This window comes from Anolis carolinensis, unplaced genomic scaffold (genome assembly GCF_035594765.1).
Source record: "Anolis carolinensis isolate JA03-04 unplaced genomic scaffold, rAnoCar3.1.pri scaffold_24, whole genome shotgun sequence".
In the NCBI taxonomy this organism is placed as follows: domain Eukaryota; kingdom Metazoa; phylum Chordata; class Lepidosauria; order Squamata; family Dactyloidae; genus Anolis; species Anolis carolinensis.
The window spans coordinates 671,212-693,527 of NW_026943833.1; the positions used below are offsets into that span (position 1 = coordinate 671,212).

General features: G+C 37.6%; 1 protein-coding gene across 1 annotated transcript in view; it reads right to left on the reverse strand.

Annotated features, from left to right (window-relative positions):
• myo18b (myosin XVIIIB) overlaps positions 1-22,316 on the reverse strand; it is an 84,469-nt gene that overhangs the window by 37,494 nt on the left and 24,659 nt on the right. Inside the window, 14 exon segments of the mRNA XM_062966572.1 lie at positions 304-427; positions 2,193-2,347; positions 3,647-3,771; positions 8,011-8,119; positions 8,936-9,055; positions 9,149-9,226; positions 10,965-11,108; positions 13,972-14,100; positions 14,415-14,480; positions 14,583-14,692; positions 16,443-16,614; positions 17,980-18,163; positions 19,222-19,384; positions 22,174-22,312. Of these exon segments, the coding sequence (XP_062822642.1) occupies positions 304-427; positions 2,193-2,347; positions 3,647-3,771; positions 8,011-8,119; positions 8,936-9,055; positions 9,149-9,226; positions 10,965-11,108; positions 13,972-14,100; positions 14,415-14,480; positions 14,583-14,692; positions 16,443-16,614; positions 17,980-18,163; positions 19,222-19,384; positions 22,174-22,312 (1,818 nt within the window).

Genomic DNA, 22,316 nt, shown 5'->3' on the forward strand with positions numbered 1-22,316 from the left:
GTGAATGAATTTTTTTTCGAAGAAAATATGTGTTTGCAAAATTGGGGAAAAAATTGTGAATGAATTTTTTCGAAAAAAAATATGTGTTTGCAAAATTGGGGAAAAAATTGTGAATGAATTTTTTTTCGAAGAAAATATGTGTTTGCAAAATTGGGGAAAAAATTGTGAATGAATTTTTTTTCGAAGAAAATATGTGTTTGCAAAATTGGGGAAAAATTGTGAATGAATTTTTTCGAAAAAAAATATGTGTTTGCAAAATTGGGAGAAAAAATTGTGAATGAAATTTTTTTTTTCTCCGCCTACCTCCAAGTTTTTTTGCATTTTCCCGAATTGAAACTGGAGGTTGGTGTTTTCTTGCGTCACTTTTTCGCGGAGACTTTTCTCGAACGCGGATTCCCCCAAAGCCTGGGCCAGCTGCAGGTCAAACCTGTTGTCGTTGTTGTTTGTTGTTGTGCAAAATAAACAAATAAATAAACAAGATAAACATTGCAATAAGTAAATAAATATTTGGGACCATGGATGATGGGATTTGTAGTACCTTCACTCACTTTCAGAGACCACTGTGACCACCAGGAATGACGGACTGGGACCAAACTTGGCACACTTAACCCCCATCATCCACTCTACATCCTGGCACCGTTTGGAGGGGGATTGACCATGGATGATGGGATTTGCAATACCTTCACTCACTTTCAAAGACCACTGTGACCACCAGGAATGATGGACTGGGATCAAACTTGGCACACTTAACCCCCATCGCCCACTTTATGTCCTGCTGCCATTTCGGGGAGGATGGGCCATGGATGATGGGATTTGTAGTACCTTCACTCACTTCCTGAGACCACTGTGACCCCCACCAATGACGGATCAGGACCAAACCTGGCACATAGGATACCCATGACCCACTCTACATCCTGGTATGGGTTGGAGGGGGATTGACCATGGATGATGGGACTTGTAGTACCTTCACTCACTTCCAGAGACCACTGTGACCACCAGGAATGATGGACCAGGGCCAAACTTGGCACACTTAACCCCCATCACCCACTCTACATCCTGGTATGGGTTGGAGGGGGATTGACCATGGATGATGGGATTTACAGTACCTTCACTGACTTCCTGAGACCACTGCGACCACAACCAATGATGGATCAGGACCAAACTTGGCACATAGGATACCCATGATCCACTCTACATCCTGGTATGGGTTGGAGGGGGGTTGACCATGGATGATGGGATTTGTAGTACATTCACTCACTTCCTGAGACCACTGTGACCCCCACCAATGACGGATCAGAACCAAACTTAACACACTTAACCTCCATGACCCACTTTACATCCTGGAACTGTTTGGAGGGGGATTGACCATGGATGATGGGATTTGTAGTACCTTCACTCACTTTCACAGTATCTTCACTCACTTCCTGAGACCACTGTGACCCCCACAAATGATGGACAGGGACCAAACTTATCACATAGGACACCCATGACCCACTTTACATCCTGGTGAAGTTTAGAGGAGGATGGACCATGGATTATGGGACTTGTAGTACCTTCACTCACTTCCTGAGACCACTGTGACTCCCACCAATGACTGATCAACACCAAATTTTCTGCATAGAGCCACCATGACCCATTCTACACCCTGGTACTGGTTGGAGTGGGATGGACCATGGATGATGGGACTTCCATATGGGAGTTGTAGTTCACCTGCACCTACTGAACCCAGTTGACATTGGATGTAGACTAAACTTGAAACACAGGCAAACAATGCCTTTCTCAAATGACCCGGGCACCGCCAGGTCCCCAATCTATTTTTTTTAAATAGTTTTGATTGAATTTAAAATTTTTCATACAATACTTACTTTAATTTAAGCAATTATTGTATGAAAATTTTTAAATTCAATAATTTAATAATTTAATTAATTAATAATTTAATTCAACTTTAATTTAAGTAATTATTGTCGGGTCCCCAACAATCTAGTATAGGAATAAGTTGCAAAAATTGGCTGTATTTAATATATATGAATAAATAGCCAAATAATTAACAGTATTTAATATATGGGGAATACATTGCAAAAATAGCAATATCTTATATATAGGAATATTTTTTCGAAAATTTTGCAAAAAAAGAAAATTGGAAATATCTAATATATGGGAATAAATTGCAAAAAATATGGGACAAGACGTACTTCTTCTGCCTCTTCTCCAGTTCGTGGTTGCGGTTCTGCTGGCTCTCCACCAGGAGGCGTGTGTCCTCCAGGTCACATGACAGGCGCTGGCACTTGCGCTGGAATTGTTGCGACGCCCGGCGGGCCGCCTCACACGCCGACTGCGCCCCGGACAGCTGCGGGAGAGGAGACACCGGGGGTCAGAGACCGTTTCGGAATCTAGTCCGAAACTCTATTGGATTTTATTTAAAAGGTGCAATGCCATGAAGCATATTGCAACACTTTCCGCGTGATATTGGTTATGGGCCCAGTGGCGTTATGAGCCCAGTAGGGTTATGGGCCCAGTAGGGTTAAGGGCCCAGTGGCGTTATGAGCCCAGTAGGGTTATGGGCCCAGTAGGGTTAAGGCCCCAGTGGGGTTATGGGTCCAGTAGGGTTATGGGCCCATTAGGGTTATGGGCCCAGTGGGGTTATGGCCATGGTAGCGTTATGGGCCCAGTGGGGTTATGGGTCCGGTGGGGTTATGGGCCTAGTAGGAATATGGGCCCGGTGGGGTTATGGGCCAGTGGGGTTATGGGACCAGTGGGGTTATGAGCTCAGTGGGGTTATGGGCCCGGTGGGGTTATGGGCCCGGTGGGCTTATGGGCCCAGTGGGGTTATGGGCCAGTGGGGTTATGGGCCCGGTGGGGTTATGGGCCCAGTGGGGTTATGAGCTCAGTGGGGTTATGGGCCCGGTGGGGTTATGGGCCCAGTGGGGTTATGGGCCAGTGGGGTTATGGGCCTAGTAGGAATATGGGCCCGGTGGGTTTATGGGACCAGTTGGGTTATGAGCTCAGTGGGGTTATGGGCCCGGTGAGGTTATGGACCCGGTGGGGCTACAGGCCCAGTAGGGTTATAGGTTTGCAACATTTTGCACTGCTTTGCAATTTTGTAAACATTTTGATTTTGACTTTTGCATTTAGCATTTTGTACCGCTTTGGATTTTGCATTTTGAATTCTGCACCACTTAGCATTTTGCAAAAGTTTCGAGCAAATATTTTGCATTTTGCACTTTGCATTTTGCAAACATTTTGCATTTCACACCGAAATGCGTTTTTGCAACATTTTACATTTTGCACCACTTTGCATTTTGCACTTTGCATTGCTTTCTATTTTGCATTTTGTAAACACTTCACATTTCATCTTTTGCACTGCTTGAATTTTGCATTTTGCAAAGAATTTGCATTTCGCAAAGAATTTCATTTCGCAAAGAATTTGCATTTTGCAAACAATTTGCATTTGGCAAACAATTTGCATTTTGCAAAGAATTTGCATTTCGCAAAGAATTTGCATTTTGCAGACAATTTGCATTTTGCAAAAAATTGCATTTTGCAAATCTTTTCAATTAAAAAATTATTTATTTATATAAATAAAATAAAATAAATAAAATAAAAAATAAAAAAATAAAAAATAAAATAAAAATATAGATTAGGAAACCTTTTCTTCGATCTCTTTCTTGGCTTTTTGCTCAGTTTCCAGCCGTTCTTCCAAAAGTGCGATCCGTTTCCGGAGGAATCCGATCTCCGTTTCGGCACAATCCAAGCGCATCTGCCATTCCTCTCCTGTTTCCGGACACGAGGAAATAAATAAAAATAATATATTTCCATGTATGTCTATATAATTGAAATAATTCACAATAAAATATTTCATAAAAATAATAAAAAATATATTTCCATATATATAATAAAAATAATATATTTCCATATATATATATATATATATATATATTGCAAATAATTAATAATATAATATGTCATGCTATAATAAAATATATTTCCGTTTCTATATAAATATATATAATGTAAATTATTTGTAATATAATATTTCATAAAAAATAATAAAAATAATACATTTCTGTATGTATATAATGCAAATAATTGATAATATAATATTTCATAAAATAATAAAAATAATAGTCATGCATATATATATATATATATATATATATATATACACACACACACACATATATATATATGGAAATTTATATATATATATATATATATAGTAAATAATTCAAAATATAATATTTCAGAAAACAACAAAAATTTATTTCTGTAAATATATAATGCAAATAATTCAACCAATTTTTAATAAAATAATATATTTATATATATAGATGTATACAAAGATATATAATGCAAATAATTTACAATATAATATTTCATAAAAATAATATATTTTCATGTATATTTAAAGATATATAATGCAAATAATTCACAGTATAATATTTCATAAAAATAATATATGTCCATGCAAATAATTCATAATATATATATCACAAAAATAATTTAAATAATATATGTCCATGAAAATAATTCACAATATAATATTTCATAAAATAATAAAAATAATATATATCCATGCAAATAATTAACAATATAATACTTCATTACACTAATAAAAAATAATATATAGATATAATATTGCAATGCATGTTTCCATGAAGATATATATATATATATATATATATATATATATATATATATATATGAGAATGCAATTGGAAAAATATTATTTGCAATTGGAAAAGTGGCTTTTTTTGGGTGCAATGTTTTGCATTTTGTCCTTTTGTCTCCTGAATTATAAAGCCTTTTTGCAGCCATTGTGTTTCCCTTTTTTGGCTTCTTTGCAAACAGGAAGTGACAGATTTGGGGCAGCAAAGCTCCCGGGCCTGTGCGGGATCCTGACAGGAAGTGACACGGCAGCCGCGAGGAAAGGAAACGGCCAGCCAATGGGATTCAAGGACAAAAGGCAAGAAAAATACAAACAAAATGTAATAGAAATTGCAGGAAAATTGTAAGCAAAATGCAAACAAAAATGTAATAAAAATTGCAAGACAATTGTAAGCAAAATGCAAACAAAATGCAAACAAATATGTAATAAAATTGCAAGAAAATGGTAAGCAAAATGCAAACACAATGTAAAAATCACAAGGAAGTTGTCAGCAAAATGCAAACAAAATGTCATAAAATTGCAAGAAAATTGTAAGCAAAATGCAAGCAAAATGCAAACAAAAATGTAATAAAAACTGCAAGAAAATTGTAAGCAAAATGCAAGCAAAATGCAAACAAAAATGTAATAAAAACTGCAAGAAAATTGTAAGCAAAATGCAAACAAAAATGTAATAAAAACTGCAAGAAAATTGTAAGCAAAATGCAAACAAAATGTAATAAAATTGCAAGAAAATGGAAAGAAAATTATAAGCAAAATGCAAACAAAATGCAAACAAAAATGTAATAAAAACTGCAAGAAAATTGTAAGCAAAATGCAAACAAAATGTAATAAAATTGCAAGAAAATGGTAAGAAAATTATAAGCAAAATGCAAACAAAAATGTAATAAAAACTGCAAAAAAATTGTAAGCTAAATGTAATAAAAATTGCAAGCAAAATGCAAACAAAAATGTAATGAAAATTGCAAGAAAATTGTAAGCAAAATGCAAACAAAAATGTAATAAAAATTGCAAGAAAATAGTAAGCAAAATGCAAACACAATGTAAAAATCACAAGGAAGTTGTCAGCAAAATGCAAACAAAATGTCATAAAATTGCAAGAAAATTGTAAGCAAAATGCAAGCAAAATGCAATAAAATTGTAAGAAAATCGTAAGCAAATTGTAAGTGAAATGCATACTAAAATAAAATGAAAATTATAAGCAAATTGTAAGCAAAATGCAAGCAAAATGCAAACAAAAATGTAATAAAAACTGCAAGAAAATTGTAAGCAAAATGCAAAAAAATGTAATAAAAATTGCAAGAAAATTGTAAGCAAAATGCAAACAAAATGTAATAAAATTGCAAGAAAATGGTAAGAAAATTATAAGCAAAATGCAAACAAAAATGTAATAAAAACTGCAAAAAAATTGTAAGCTAAATGTAATAAAAATTGCAAGCAAAATGCAAACAAAAATGTAATGAAAATTGCAAGAAAATTGTAAGCAAAATGCAAACAAAAATGTAATAAAAATTGCAAGAAAATAGTAAGCAAAATGCAAACACAATGTAAAAATCACAAGGAAGTTGTCAGCAAAATGCAAACAAAATGTCATAAAATTGCAAGAAAATTGTAAGCAAAATGCAAGCAAAATGCAATAAAATTGTAAGAAAATCGTAAGCAAATTGTAAGTGAAATGCATACTAAAATAAAATGAAAATTATAAGCAAATTGTAAGCAAAATGCAAGCAAAATGCAAACAAAAATGTAATAAAAACTGCAAGAAAATTGTAAGCAAAATGCAAAAAAAATGTAATAAAAATTGCAAGAAAATTGTAAGCAAAATGCAAACAAAATGTAATAAAATTGCAAGAAAATGGTAAGAAAATTATAAGCAAAATGCAAGCAAAATGCAAACAAAAATGTAATAAAAACTGCAAGAAAATTGTAAGCAAAATGCAAACAAAATGTAATAAAATTGCAAGAAAATGGAAAGAAAATTATAAGCAAAATGCAAACAAAAATGTAATAAAAACTGCAAAAAAAATTGTAAGCTAAATGTAATAAAAATTGCAAGCAAAATGCAAACAAAAATGTAATGAAAATTGCAAGAAAATTGTAAGCAAAATGCAAACAAAAATGTAATAAAATTGCAAGAAAATGGTAAGCAAAATGCAAACACAATGTAAAAATCACAAGGAAGTTGTCAGCAAAATGCAAACAAAATGTCATAAAATTGCAAGAAAATTGTAAGCAAAATGCAAGCAAAATGCAATAAAATTGTAAGAAAATCGTAAGCAAATTGTAAGTGAAATGCATACTAAAATAAAATGAAAATTATAAGCAAATTGTAAGCAAAATGCAAGCAAAATGCAAACAAAAATGTAATAAAAACGGCAAGAAAATTGTAAGCAAAATGCAAACAAAATGTAATAAAATTGCAAGAAAATGGAAAGAAAATTATAAGCAAAATGCAAACAAAAATGTAATAAAAACTGCAAAAAAATTGTAAGCTAAATGTGATAAAAATTGCAAGCAAAATGTAAACAAAAATGTAATGAAAATTGCAAGAAAATTGTAAGCAAAATGCAAACAAAAATGTAATAAAAATTGCAAGAAAATAGTAAGCAAAATGCAAACACAATGTAAAAATCACAAGGAAGTTGTCGGCAAAATGCAAACAAAATGTCATAAAATTGCAAGAAAATTGTAAGCAAAATGCAAGCAAAATGCAATAAAATTGTAAGAAAATTGTAAGCAAATTGTAAGCAAAATGCAAACTAAAATGTAATGAAAATTATAAGCAAATTGTAAGCAAAATGCAAACTAAAATGTAATTAAAATTGCAAGAAAATTGTAAGCAAAATGCAAACAAAATGTAATAAAATTGCAAGAAAATTGTAAGCAAAATGCAAACAAAATATAATAAAAATGGCAAGAAAATTGTAAGAAAATTGTAAGCAAAATGCAAACTAAAATGAAAACAAAAATGTAATAAAAATTGCAAGAAAATTGCAACAAATGTAATAAAAATGGAAGCAAAATGCAAAGAAATTCAATTGCAAGAAAATTGCAAGGAAATGGAAGTGAAATGCGAGGAGAAAAAGCAAGAAAATGCAAACAAAAATATAATAAAATGCAAGAAAATTGCAAGGAAAATAAAAAATGCAAGCAAAAATTATTATTGATTTTATATTATTATTATTATTATTATTATTATTATTATTATTATTATTATTATTATTATTATATGCCTCATGGTGGCGCAGCGGATTAAACCGGGTTAAATGGATATATATGTCCATCATCTTGGCTTATACTCGAGTATATACGGTATTATATTATATCAATAATACATATATTCCCACCTTTTCCGGAGCTTTTGACGGACAGTTCCCGCAATTTGAGCTTCTGCTGAGTTTCCTCCAGTTGTTTCTCGGCGGCTTCTAATTTCTTCTGCAACTCATTGTGTTTATTCTACATAAATAATGCAAATGCAAGGAAATAAATAAACATCTAGTCTCAATGCAAGTCCCATCAGGGTCGCCAAGAATATAATGATATTATATTCTTATATTATTGTAAAACAATAACAATTATAATATTATATTTAGGAAGCTATCCAAGCTTATTATAATAATAATAATAATAATAATAATAATAATAATAATAATAATAATAATAATAATAATAAATATAATACATGAATGTAATATAATAATAATAATAATAATAATATAAAATACAATAATAAAATAATTTAAATGATTTCCTCTTTAGGAAGCTATCCAAGCTAATAATAATAATAATAATAATAATAATAATAATAATAATAATAATAATAATAATAATAATAAATACAATACATGAATGTAATATAATAATAATAATAATAATAATAATAATAATATATAATAAAATAATGAAATAATTTAAACCATTTCCTCTTTAGGAAGCTATCGTTTAAATTATTTTATTATATTATTGTATATTATTATTATTATTATTATTATATTAAATATATAATTATTATATCATTCTAATATATTCTAACATTATTATTATCATTATTATATCAATCTTCATGCTGCAGCGTGTCAGCAAAAATGGCTAGGCGTGTCAGTGCTGACACGCGTGTCATAGGTTGGCCATCACTGGTCTAAGGTAATAAAAATAGGATAAGTATAATAATAATAATAATAATAATAATAATACAATAACATTCAGCGACATTGGTCAATAGGGCAACTAGTCTTGGGAAAGTCACCTAGGGCTGACCCCTTGACCTTTTACCTGCAGCTCCTTGACCTCTCGTGACCCCTTCAGCCGCTCGGACCGCTCGGCGTCCAAAACACGGCAAGCGGCCTCGGCCTTCAAGCGCTCGTCCAGCAGCTCGGCCGTGAGGTCAATGACCTGCAATTAATTAATTAATTAATTAATATATAGATAGATAGATAAATAGGTCTTTCCATGACCCTACGACCCCTGTTTCCTGTTTTTGTTTACCTTCGTTTCCAGGAATTCCAGGTTCTGTCGATGGAGTTTCGAGTCTTCCAGTTTCTTCCTCAGGGCGGAAAGTTCCTCCTTTTGGGAAAAGAAAGAAGGAAAGAATGGAGAAGTGAAAGGATGGATGGATGGATGGAAAGATGGAAGGAGAGAAAGGATGGAAGGATAGATGGATGGAAGGAAGGAGAAGTGAAACGATGGATGGATGGAAGGAGATGGAAGGAGATGATAGGAGATGATGGATGGATGGAAGGAGACATATCATGGATGGATGGATGGAAGGAGAAGGATGGATGGAAGGAATGAGAGAAAAGATGGATGGATGAAAAGAAGGAGAAGGAAGGAGAGAAATGGATGGATGGAAGGAGAGAAAAGATGGATGGATGGAAGGATGGATGGAAGGAAGGAAGGAGAAGTGAAAGGATGGATGGATGGATGGATGGATGGATGGATGGAAGGAAAGATGGAAGGAAAGAAAAGATTGAAGGAAGGACATAATGGATGGAAGGAAGGCGAGAAAGGATGGATGGATGGAGAGAAAGGATGGATGGATAGATGGATGGAAGGAAGGAGAAGTGAAAGGATGGATGGATGTATGGATTGATTGATGGAAGGGTGGATGGATGGATGGATGGATGGATGGAAGGAAAGATGGAAGGAGAGAAAGGATGGAAGGAAGGAGAGAAAGGATGGATGGATGGATGGATGGATGAAAAGATGAAAGGAGAGAAAGGATGGAAGGATGGATGGAGAGAAAGGATGGATGGATAGATGGATGGAAGGAAGGAGAAGTGAAACGATGGATGGATGGAAGGAGATGGAAGGAGATGATAGGAGATGATGGATGGATGGAAGGAGACATATCATGGATGGATGGATGGAAGGAGAAGGATGGATGGAAGGAATGAGAGAAAAGATGGATGGATGAAAAGAAGGAGAAGGAAGGAGAGAAATGGATGGATGGAAGGAGAGAAAAGATGGATGGATGGAAGGATGGATGGAAGGAAGGAAGGAAGGAGAAGTGAAAGGATGGATGGATGGATGGATTGATTGATGGAAGGAAAGATGGAAGGAGAGAAAAGATTGAAGGAAGGACATAATGGATGGAAGGAAGGAGAGAAAGGATGGATGGATGGATGGAAGGAAAGATGGAAGGAGAGAAAAGATTGAAGGAAGGACATAATGGATGGAAGGAGAGAAATCATGGAAGGATGGATGGATGGATGGATAGATGGAAGGAAGGAAGGAGAAGTGAAAGGATGGATGGATGGATGGAGAAAGAAGGAGAGAAATCATGGATGGATGGATGGAAGGAGAAGGAAGGAGAGAAAGGATGGAAGGAAGGACATAATGGATGGAAGAAAGGAGAGAAATCATGGATGGATGGATGGAAGGAGAAGGAAGGAGAGAAAGGATGGAAGGAAGGACATAATGGATGGAAGAAAGGAGAGAAATCATGGATGGATGGATGGAGAGAAAGGATGGATGGATGGAAGGAAGGAAGGAAGGAGATGGAAGGAGATGATAAGAGATGATGGATGGATGGATGGAAGGAAAAGGAAGGAAAGAAAGCATTGAATGAAGGAGAAGGAAGGAGAGAAAGGATGGAAGGAAGGAGAGAAATCATGGATGGAAGGAAGGAGAAGGAGAGAAATCATGGAAGGAGAAAAATCATGGATGGATGGATGGAAGGAAGGCAAGAAGAAAGGAAAGATGGGAAGAGAGGATGGGATGCATTAAAGTATTTGGACGATTTCCTGCTCTACCCCCCTCCTTGGTTCTCAACAGGGTCCAATGCGGAGGAGAAGAGTCCGACCTCTTTGGCCTGGAGCTGGTCAGTGGAGCGGCTGGTGGTCAGCAGTGGCCGGAGCCTCCCCAGGAGGGCCCACCAGGACCAGGCCTTGACCCTCTGGAAGGAGAGCAGGTTCCTCTGGATGCACCGGATGGCCAGGCGCTGGACCTGGGGGGGACAACAAAGCCCATCATGTTTCCGCCATCCCATATATATTTCAATGGGGAAGAACAAAGCCCATCATCCTGAAATCTGGTCTAATTTCCCCTATTTTGGAGGGATAACAAAGCCCATCATCCTGAAATCTGGCCTCATTTCTCCCTATCTACTATTATTATTACATATTATATTTACTGTTTATATATATATATATATATATATATATATATATATATATATATATAATTACTATATTTATTTGTATTTGCTGTATTTTTGTTATTAGTACTATTATATGTACGGGGCGTAATTATTACGATTATATAATAATAATTATAATAAATATAATAATAAATAATTTATTTATTATTTATTCATTATTAAATTTATTATAATAAATAAATATAATAATAATTAAATTATTATTATTATTTATAATAAGGAACTTGTACTGGGTGTAATTATTACTTATATAATAATAAGAAATATAATAAAATATATAATTTATGTATTATTTATTCATTATTATATTTATTATAATACATAAATTATAAAACAAGCCATAGATGGAACTGAGATGAACCCATTGACCAATGCATTGACCCAACACTCAACGGCTGAATCAATGGGTCAACCATAGATGGGACTGACCAACGGGATGGACCTATTGACCAATGCATTGACCCAACACTCAATGGTTGAGTCCATTGGTCAACCAAAGATGGGATTGAGCAATGGGATGGACCTATTGACCAATGCATTGACCCAACAGTCAACCGTTGGGTCTATTAGTCAACCATAGATGGGACTGACCAATGGGATGGACCCATTGACCAATGCATTGACCCAACACTCAACGGTAGAGTCCATTGGTCAACCATAGATGGGAATGACCAACGGGATGGACCTATTGACCAATGCATTGACCCAACACTCAACGGTTGAGTCCATTGGTCAACCATAGATGGGACTGACCAATGAGATGGACCCATTGACCAATGCATTGACCCAACACTCAACGGTTGGGTCTATTGGACAACCATAGATGGGACTGGCCAACGGGATGGACCTATTGACCAATGCATTGACCCAACACTCAACGGTTGAGTCCATGGGTCAACCATAGATGGGACTGACCAACGGGATGGACCTATTGACCAATGCATTGACCCAACACTCAACAGTTGAGTCCATTGGTCAACCATAGATGGGACTGGCCAACGGGATGGACCTATTGACCAATGCATTGACCCAACACTCAACGGTTGAGTCCATTGGTCAACCATAGATGGGACTGACTAATGGGATGGACCTATTGACCAATGCATTGACCCAACACTCAATGGTCGAGTCCATTGGTCAACCATAGAAGGTACTGGCCAACGGGATGGACCTATTGACCAATGCATTGACCCAACACTCAACAGTTGAGTCCATTGGTCAACCATAGATGGGACTGACCAACGGGATGGACCTATTGACCAATGCATTGACCCAACACTCAACAGTTGAGTCCATGGGTCAACCATAGATGGGACTGACCAACGGGATGGACCTATTGACCAATGCATTGACCCAACACTCAACGGTTGAGTCCATTGGTCAAACATAGATGAGACTGACCAACGGGATGGACCTATTGACCAATGCATTGACCCAACACTCAACGGTAGAGTCCATTGGTCAACCATAGATGGGACTGACCAACGGGATGGACCTATTGACCAATGCATTGACCCAACACTCAATGGTTGAGTCCATTGGTCAACCAAAGATGGGATTGAGCAATGGGATGGACCTATTGACCAATGCATTGACCCAACAGTCAACCGTTGGGTCTATTAGTCAACCATAGATGGGACTGACCAACGGGATGGACCTATTGACCAATGCATTGACCCAACACTCAACGGTAGAGTCCATTGGTCAACCATAGATGAGACTGACCAACGGGATGGACCTATTGACCAATGCATTGACCCAACACTCAACGGTTGAGTCCATTGGTCAACCATAGATGGGACTGACCAAGAGGATGGACCTATTGACCAATGCATTGACCCAACACTCAACGGTTGAGTCCATTGGTCAAACATAGATGAGACTGACCAACGGAATGGACCTATTGACCAATGCATTGACCCAATACTCAACGGTAGAGTCCATTGGTCAACCATAGATGGGACTGACCAACGGGATGGACCTATTGACCAATGCATTGACCCAACACTCAACAGTTGAGTCCATGGGTCAACCATAGATGGGACTGACCAACGGGATGGACCTATTGACCAATGCATTGACCCAACACTCAACAGTTGAGTCCATTGGTCAACCATAGATAGGAATGACCAACGGGATGGACCTATTGACCAATGCATTGACCCAACACTCAACGGTTGAGTCCATTGGTCAACCATAGATAGGAATGACCAACGGGATGGACCTATTGACCAATGCATTGGCCCAACACTCAACGGTTGAGTCCATTGGTCAACCATAGATAGGAATGACCAACGGGATGGACCTATTGACCAATGCATTGGCCCAACACTCAACGGTTGAGTCCATTGGTCAACCATAGATGGGACTGGCCAACGGGATGGACCTATTGACCAATGCATTGACCCAACACTCAATGGTTGGGTCTATTGGTCAACCATAGATGGGACTGGCCAACGGGATGGACCTATTGACCAATGCATTGACCCAACACTCAACAGTTGAGTCCATTGGTCAACCATAGATGGGACTGACCAACGGGATCTGGTCTATTTTTTCCATATTGAGAAACCACTCTCATGGGATGACACAACCCACCACCTCCTGTATGTAGGTGGGACAACAAAGCCCATGGTCCTCACCCTCTCACCTTTAATTTCCTGTAGTTCTGCCGGGAGAGGAATCCTTTGCAGGCCGCTTGGAAGAGAGACAGATTTGGGGAGACCGTCTTGTCCCTTTGCTTTTCCAACCTGGAGAGAAGACCTGCCTTCAAGAAGACCTAAGGGAGATGCATCAACATCATCATCATCATCATCACCATCATCATTATTATTATTATTATATCAATTTATTATTATTTTATATTTATTATTATTTTATTTTATTTTATTGGTATATTATTATTTCATATTATTATACCTACTATATTATGCTATTTTATTATATCAGTATATTATAATTATTATTATATTGTATTTTATTATATCAGTATTTTATTATTATATTACTATTATTATTATAATACATATTATATTATTATATTTTATTACATCGGAATATTAGGAAAGTGGGATTGAATGGGATTTGGTGTACCTGGGTCCGTCCCAAGGCGATGCTCTTCTTCTCCAAATCCAAGGCACGGAGAAGTTCCTCCAAAGCCTATGGAGAAAAATAAATCAAAAGAATAATAATAATTTTTAAAAACCAGATAAATTAAATATATTTGTCTCTGATCCTATAGGGAAAGTTCAACGCAAATACCTTCTTCTCGTCTGTCGTCTCGTAAGCCGAAGTGTATTTCCTCATCAGCGGTTGGGCCAAGATCTGGAAACGTCGTCGGAATTGGGTCAGCGCCATGCGGTCGGCATATCCTATAGGTCAACAAAGGACCCCATGAGTTTGAGGGACAATTTTGGAGCCAATTATGGAGTTCTGAAGGTCTCAGGTTGAGATGGTCCAAAGGACCCATTGACCAATGCATTGATCTAACATTCAATGGTTGAGTCCATTGGTCAACCACAGATGGGAATGACCAACGGGATGGATCCATTGACCAATGTGTTGACCCAACACTCAACGGTTGAGTCCACTGGTCAACCATAGATGGAACTGACCAACAGAATGGATCCATTGACCAATGTGTTGACCCAACACACTACGGTTGAGTCCACTGGTCAACCATAGATGCAACTGACCAACAGAATGGATTCATTGACCAATGCATTGACCCAACACTCAATGGTTGAGTCCATTGGTCAACCATAGATGAGACTGACCAGTGGGATGGACCCACTGACCATTGAATTGACCCAACACTCAATGGTTGAGTCCATTGGTCAACCATAGATGGGACTGACCAACATTATGGACCTATTGACCAATGTGTTCACACAACACTCAATGGTTGAGTCCATAGATGGATAGACTCATTCACTCAATTACATTGAGGAATGTGTTCACTCAATGGGTCTACTCAATAGATTTAATGGTGTCGACCCAATGCATTGACCTAACACCCAACGGTTGAGTCTATGAGTCAACCACAGATGAGATTGACCAATGGGATGGATCCATCAACCGATGTGTTGACCCAACACTTAATGATTGAGTCCATGGGTTAATCAGAAATTAGAGTGACCAACGAGATGGACCTATTGACCAATGCATTGACCCAACACTCAACGGTTGTCCATTGGTCAACCATAGATGGGGCTGCTCAATGGGATAGATTCATTCACTCAATGACAATGAGTTGACTAAATGGGTCTCATCAATAGTTTGGCCTGTCAGAATTAATGGTGTTGACTCAATGCACTGACCCAACATTCAACGGTTGAGTCAATGATTCAACCATAGATGGGACTGACCAATGGGATGGACCCATTGACCAATGTGTTGACCAAATTATGGATAGACCCATGTTTTGAGAACTTCTAGAAGGCCCTTCACTAAATCCCATCATCTCTATAGGGAGATAATGGGTCCATTCCATTTTGGATATGTTTTGGAATCCTAAAGGTATTGAGTCCAGATGGTCCAAAGGACTGAGTTATCCCTTATGGACGGACCCTTGTTTTGAGAACTTCTAGAAGGTCCTTCACTAAATCCTGGCATCCTTATAAGATAACAGGGCTTTATTGGTGGTTGTCCCACATACAAAGACATTTATGGCTATCTGAAGGACCATATTGTCCTCTATAAGAGTTCCTTCATCTCGAGATCTTCTGAAAGGTCCTCCTCCTCCTCTAAGTCCCATCATCTTTATAGGGAGAGAATGGGGCCTTCTAGGTTACCCCAAGTTTGTTATGGTTCTGGCCAATTCTGAAGGACCTCACATGATAAATGACTTTATATGGGTGGGACAACCACCAATAAGTTCCCGTTCTTTCCCGATAAGGATGATGGCACATAGAGGACGAGAAGGACCTTCTAGAAGATCTCAAGATGGAGGACTGCTATTATGGAGGATAATATAGTCCATCATATGAGGTCCTTCAGCATTGGCCAGAGCCATAACAAACTTGGGGTAACCTAGAAGGCTTCATTCTTTCCGTATAAGGATGATGGGACTTAGAGGAGATCCCATAGGTTCCATGACTTGAGACAGAAACACATCCCTACCAATCCGATGAAACCGCAAGGCATCCAGGATCTGGCCCCCAGAGAGCTGGACACGCAAGGACGGGATGTCCCACAATGTTGTTGGATCTGGTTGGGTCTCGGTTTCCGTTGTCGGGAGAAGGCAGTGGACAAAATGGATCTGGGAACGCTTCACCAAATTGCAGAGGGCATCCTGGGAAGGAAAGGCGCAAAAGAAGAGTTAATTTGACTCCTACATTTGAGTAATTGTTCTGGGATGTGTTTTGGAATCCTCAAGGCCTCAGGTTCAGATGGCCTGAAGGATCAGACTGTCCCTCAAAGACGGATCCATGTTCTGAGAACTTCAAGAAGGCCCTTTACTAAATCCCATCATAGGGAGATAATAGGCCCATTAGTGGGACATGTTTTGGAGTCCTTAAGGTCTCAGTCCAGATGGTCCAAATGACCGAACCATCCTTTATGGTGGAGCCATGTTTTAGGAATTTCTGGAAGGACCTTCACTAAATCCCATCATCCTTATGGGGAGATAATGGGGCCATTAGTGGGATGTGTTTTGGAGTCTTCAAGGCCTCAGGCCCAGATGGTCCAAAGGACCGAACTATCCCTTATGGACAGAACCATGTTTTGAGAACTTCTAGAAGGTCCTTCACTAAATCTCATCATAGGGAGATAATGGGCCCATTAATGGGATGTGTTTTGGAGTCCTCAAGACGTCACCTTCAGATGGTCCAAAGGACCAAATTATCCTTTATGGACAGAGCCGTGTTTTGAGAACTTCTAGAAGGTCCTTCACTAAATCCCATCATAGGGAGATAATGGGCCCATTAGTGGGACATGTTTTGGAGTCCTCAGGTCCAGATGGCCTGAAGGATCAAACTGCCCCTTAAGGACGGATCCATGTTTTGAGAACTTCTAGAATGTCCTTCACTAAATCCCATCATAGGGAGATAATAGGCCCATTAGTGCGATGTGTTTTGGAGTCTGCAAGGACTCAGGTCCAGATGGCCCGAAGGATCACACTGTCCCTTAAGGATGGGTGCCTGTTTTGAGAACTTCTAGAAGGTCCTTCACTAAATCCCATCGTAGGGAGATAATGGGCCCAATAGTGGGATGTGTTTTGGAGTCTGCAAGGCCTCAGGTCTATATGTCCTGAAGGATCAGACTGCCCCTTAAGGACGGATCCTTGTTTTCAGAACTTCTAGAAGGTCCTTCACTAAATCCCATCATAGGGAGATAATAGGCCCATTAGTGGGACGTGTTTTGGAGTCCTCAAGGCCTCAGGTCCATATGTCCTGAAGGATCAGACTGCCCCTTAAGGACGGATCCTTGTTTTGAGAACTTCTAGAAGGTCCTTCACTAAATCCCATCATAAGGAGATAATGGGCCCATTAGTGAGACGTGTTTTGGAGTCTGCAAGGCCTCAGGTCCATAAGTCCTGAAGGATCAGACTGTCCTTTAAGGACATACCCATGTTTTGAGAACTTCTAGAAGGTCCTTCACTAAATCTTATCCGTACATCTATATTTTTGACCCTTTCCCGTTACAACCATGAACTCACCAGCTGAAGCTTGATCTGAGCGCAGACCGACTTCTTCTTCACGGCCGCAAAGCTGCTGGCAAAGGTCTTCCGCACACAACCAATCCGCTGCAAAGCCTGCTGGGAGGTCCCTTCCAGGCCCGCCACCGACCGGCACACCAGGGGGACCTTGCACCGGCCCTGGAAAAGCTCTTTTATGGCCTCTCTGGAAGGAAACATGGGATAAACACAATGCTTCCATTTCAGAAGCTAAGCAGGGTCAGCCCTGGTTGGGGATCGGATGGGAGTCCAATGGAGATCCAAACAGTAGTAGACCCATAGACTCAACGGTGGAGTGTACAGTCAACATAATGCATTAAATACTACCCATAGACTCAACTGTTGAGTGTTGACATAATTGACTCAATGGGTCCTTAGATCCAACTGTAGTAGACCCATAGGAAGCTAAGCAGGGTTGGCCCCGGTTGGGGATTGGATGGGAATCCTATGGAGATCCAACCGTAGTAGACCCATAGACTCAACTGTTGAGTGGAGAGTCATAGTAGACCCATAGTAGACCCATAGACTCAACAGTTGAATGGAGAGTCAACATGATGGACTCAATGGGTCCTTAGATCCAACCATAGTAGAGCCATAGACTCAACCGTTAAGAGTCATAGTAAACCCATAGTAGAGCCATAGTAGAGCCATAGACTCAAGTGTTGAGTGGAGTGTCATAGTAGACTCATAGTAGACCCATAGTAGACCCACAGATTCAACAGTTGAGTGAAGAGTCATAGTAAACCCATAGTAGACCCATAGTAGACTCACAGACTCAACAGTTGAATGGAGAGTCAACATGATGGACTCAATGGGTCCTTAGATCCAACCATAGTAGAGCCATAGACTCAACCGTTAAGTCATAGTAAACCCATAGTAGAGCCATAGTAGAGCCATAGACTCAACTGTTGAGTGGAGTGTCATAGTAGACCCATAGTAGACCCATAGTAGACCCACAGACTCAACAGTTGAGTGAAGAGTCATAGTAAACCCATAGTAGACCCATAGTAGACTCATAGACTCAACTGTTGAGTGTAGAGTCATAGTAGACCCATAGTAGACTCATAGTAGACCCATAGGAAGCTAAGCAGGGTCAGCCCCGGTTGGGGATTGGACGGGAGTATGATGGAGATCCAACTGTAGTAGACCCATAGACTCAACTCTTGAGTGGAGAGTCATAGTAGACCCATAGTAAACCCATAGTGGGTCAGCAAGGAGGCTTACATTCTCGACTGCTGCAAGACCTGGGCGGCGTTCTCAGCTGAGAGGTTCCACTTGGCCTTGGAGACCCACCCAGTGGCGTCGTAGCGGACGGGGTCGTGACCCAGCAGGTGACCGACCTCGAACTGCACTTCCTGCTCACACTTCCTGAGGAGGAAGTCCGGCCCTGAAAGGCAATTAATGGCTTTTTTAGTCCTCTCTAGGCATTTCCTAGGTCCTCCAGCTTGCTCTTATTCCCTTCTAGGCATTTCCTCGGTCCTCCAGGTGACTCTATGGTATACTTCTATCAGAGGTTGACCATAGAGTTCTCCTGGAGGACCTACAGGTCCTCATATGCATTTCCTAGGTCCTCCAGTGTGTGATTCTATGATATGGTGACCATAGAGTTTCTAAAGATGTCCTATCTAGTCATGTCCTGGGTCCTCCAGGTCACTGCTATGCCTCTCTAGGCATTTCCCAGGCCCTCCAGTGTGACTCCATGATATGGTGACCATAGAGTTCCTAAAGATGTCCTATCTAGTTATGTCCTGGGTCCTCCAGCTCACTCCTATTCCTCTCTAGGCATCTCCTTGGTCCTCCAGGTGACTCTATAGTATACTTCTATCAGAGGTTGACCATAGAGTTCTCCTGAAGGACCTACAGGTCTCCCCCATATGCATTTCCTAGGTCCTCCAGTGTGTGATTCTATGATATGGTGACCATAGAGTTTCTAAAGATGTCCTATCTAGTCATGTCCTGGGTCCTCCAGGTCACTCCTATTCCTCTCTAGGCATTTCCTCGGTCTTCCATGTGCTTCTATGGTATACTTCTATCAGAGGTTGACCATAGAGTTCTCCTGGAGGACCTACAGGTCTCCCCCATATGCATTTCCTAGGTCCTCCAGTGTATGATTCTATGATATGGTGACCATAGAGTTTCTAAAGATGTCCTATCTAGTCATGTCCTGGGTCCTCCAGGTCACTCCTATTCCTCTCTAGGCATCTCCTAGGTCCTCCAGTGTGATTTTATGGTATGGTGACCATAGAGTTCCTAAAGATGTCCTATCTAGTCATGTCGTGGGTCCTCCAGGTCACTGCTATGCCTCTCTAGGCATTTCCCAGGTCCTCCAGGTGACTCTATAGTATACTTCTATCAGAGGTTGACCATAGAGTTCTCCTGAAGGACCTACAGGTCTCCCCCATATGCATTTCCTAGGTCCTCCAGTGTATGATTCTATGATATGGTGACCATAGAGTTTCTAAAGATGTCCTATCTAGTCATGTCCTGGGTCCTCCAGGTCACTGCTATGCCTCTCTAGGCATTTCCCAGGCCCTCCAGTGTGACTCCATGGTATGGTGACCATAGAGTTCCTAAAGATGTCCTATCTAGTCATGTCGTGGGTCCTCCAGGTCACTGCTATGCCTCTCTAGGCATTTCCCAGGTCCTCCAGGTGACTCTATAGTATACTTCTATCACAGGTTGACCATAGAGTTCTCCTGAACGACCTACAGGTCTCCCCCATATGCATTTCCTAGGTCCTCCAGTGTATGATTCTATGATATGGTGACCATAGAGTTTCTAAAGATGTCCTATCTAGTCATGTCCTGGGTCCTCCAGGTCACTGCTATGCCTCTCTAGGCATTTCCCAGGTCCTCCAGGTGACTCTATGGTATACTTCTATCAGAGGTTGACCGTAGAGTTCCATTAAAGAAGCATAGGCCCTGCAGTGCGATTAGAAGTATATAAATATTTTACAATATATTATTATTAATCATTGTAGTTTATTATTATATATTATACTTGTTATTATATCATTATTATATTACTATCATATTATAATATGTATTAATATATTAATATTATACTATATATAATTATAATTGCATTAAATATTATCATGTTTGTATATTTGTATATTATATTATTATACATTTATATTTGTATATTTGTATATTATTATATTATTATTATAATTATATATTTGTATATTACTATATTATATTATTATATTATTATATATTTGTATATTATTATATTATTGTATTATTATATCATTATATTTTTATATATTTGTATATTATTATATTATTATTATAATTATATATTTGTATATTACTATATTACATTATTGTATATTTGTATATTTGTATATTATTATATATTTGTATATTATTATATTATTGTATTATTATATCATTATATTTTTGTATATTTGTATATTATTATATTATTATTATAATTATATATTTGTATATTACTATATTATATTATTATATTATTGTATATTTGTATATTATTATATTATTATAATTATATATTTGTATATTACTATATTATATTATTGTATATTTGTATATTTGTATATTATTATATTATTGTATTATTATATCATTATATTTTTGTATATTTGTATATTATTATATTATTATTATAATTATATATTTGTATATTACTATATTATATTATTGTATATTTGTATATTATTATATTATTATATATTTGTATATTTATATTATTGTATTATTATATCATTATATTTTTGTATATTTGTATATTATTATATTATTATTATAATTATATATTTGTATATTACTATATTATATTATTATATATTTGTATATTATTATATTATTATATATTTGTATATTTATATTATTGTATTATTATATCATTATATTTTTGTATATTTGTATATTATTATATTATTATTATTATTATATATTTGTATATTACTGTATTATATTATTATATTATTGTATATTTGTATATTATTATATTATTGCATTATTATATCATTATATTTTTGTATCTTTGTATATTATTATATATTTGTATATTATATTATTATTATTATATTATATATTTGTATCTTTTATATTTTATATTATTATATTATTATTTTATTATTTTATTATTATATTATATATTTGTATATTTTTATTTTATTATATTATTATTATTATTATTATGGCTTACCTTCTTGGGTGTCGAAGGCGGAGCCAAGGCGTTGGACGGCACGGCTGTCACTCAAACCGGGGAGCCACGCCTCTTCCTCCAGGATCCAGAGAAGGCCTTTGGGAGGCTCCGCCCCTTTCCTGGCTGAAGCCAATGAGACCTAA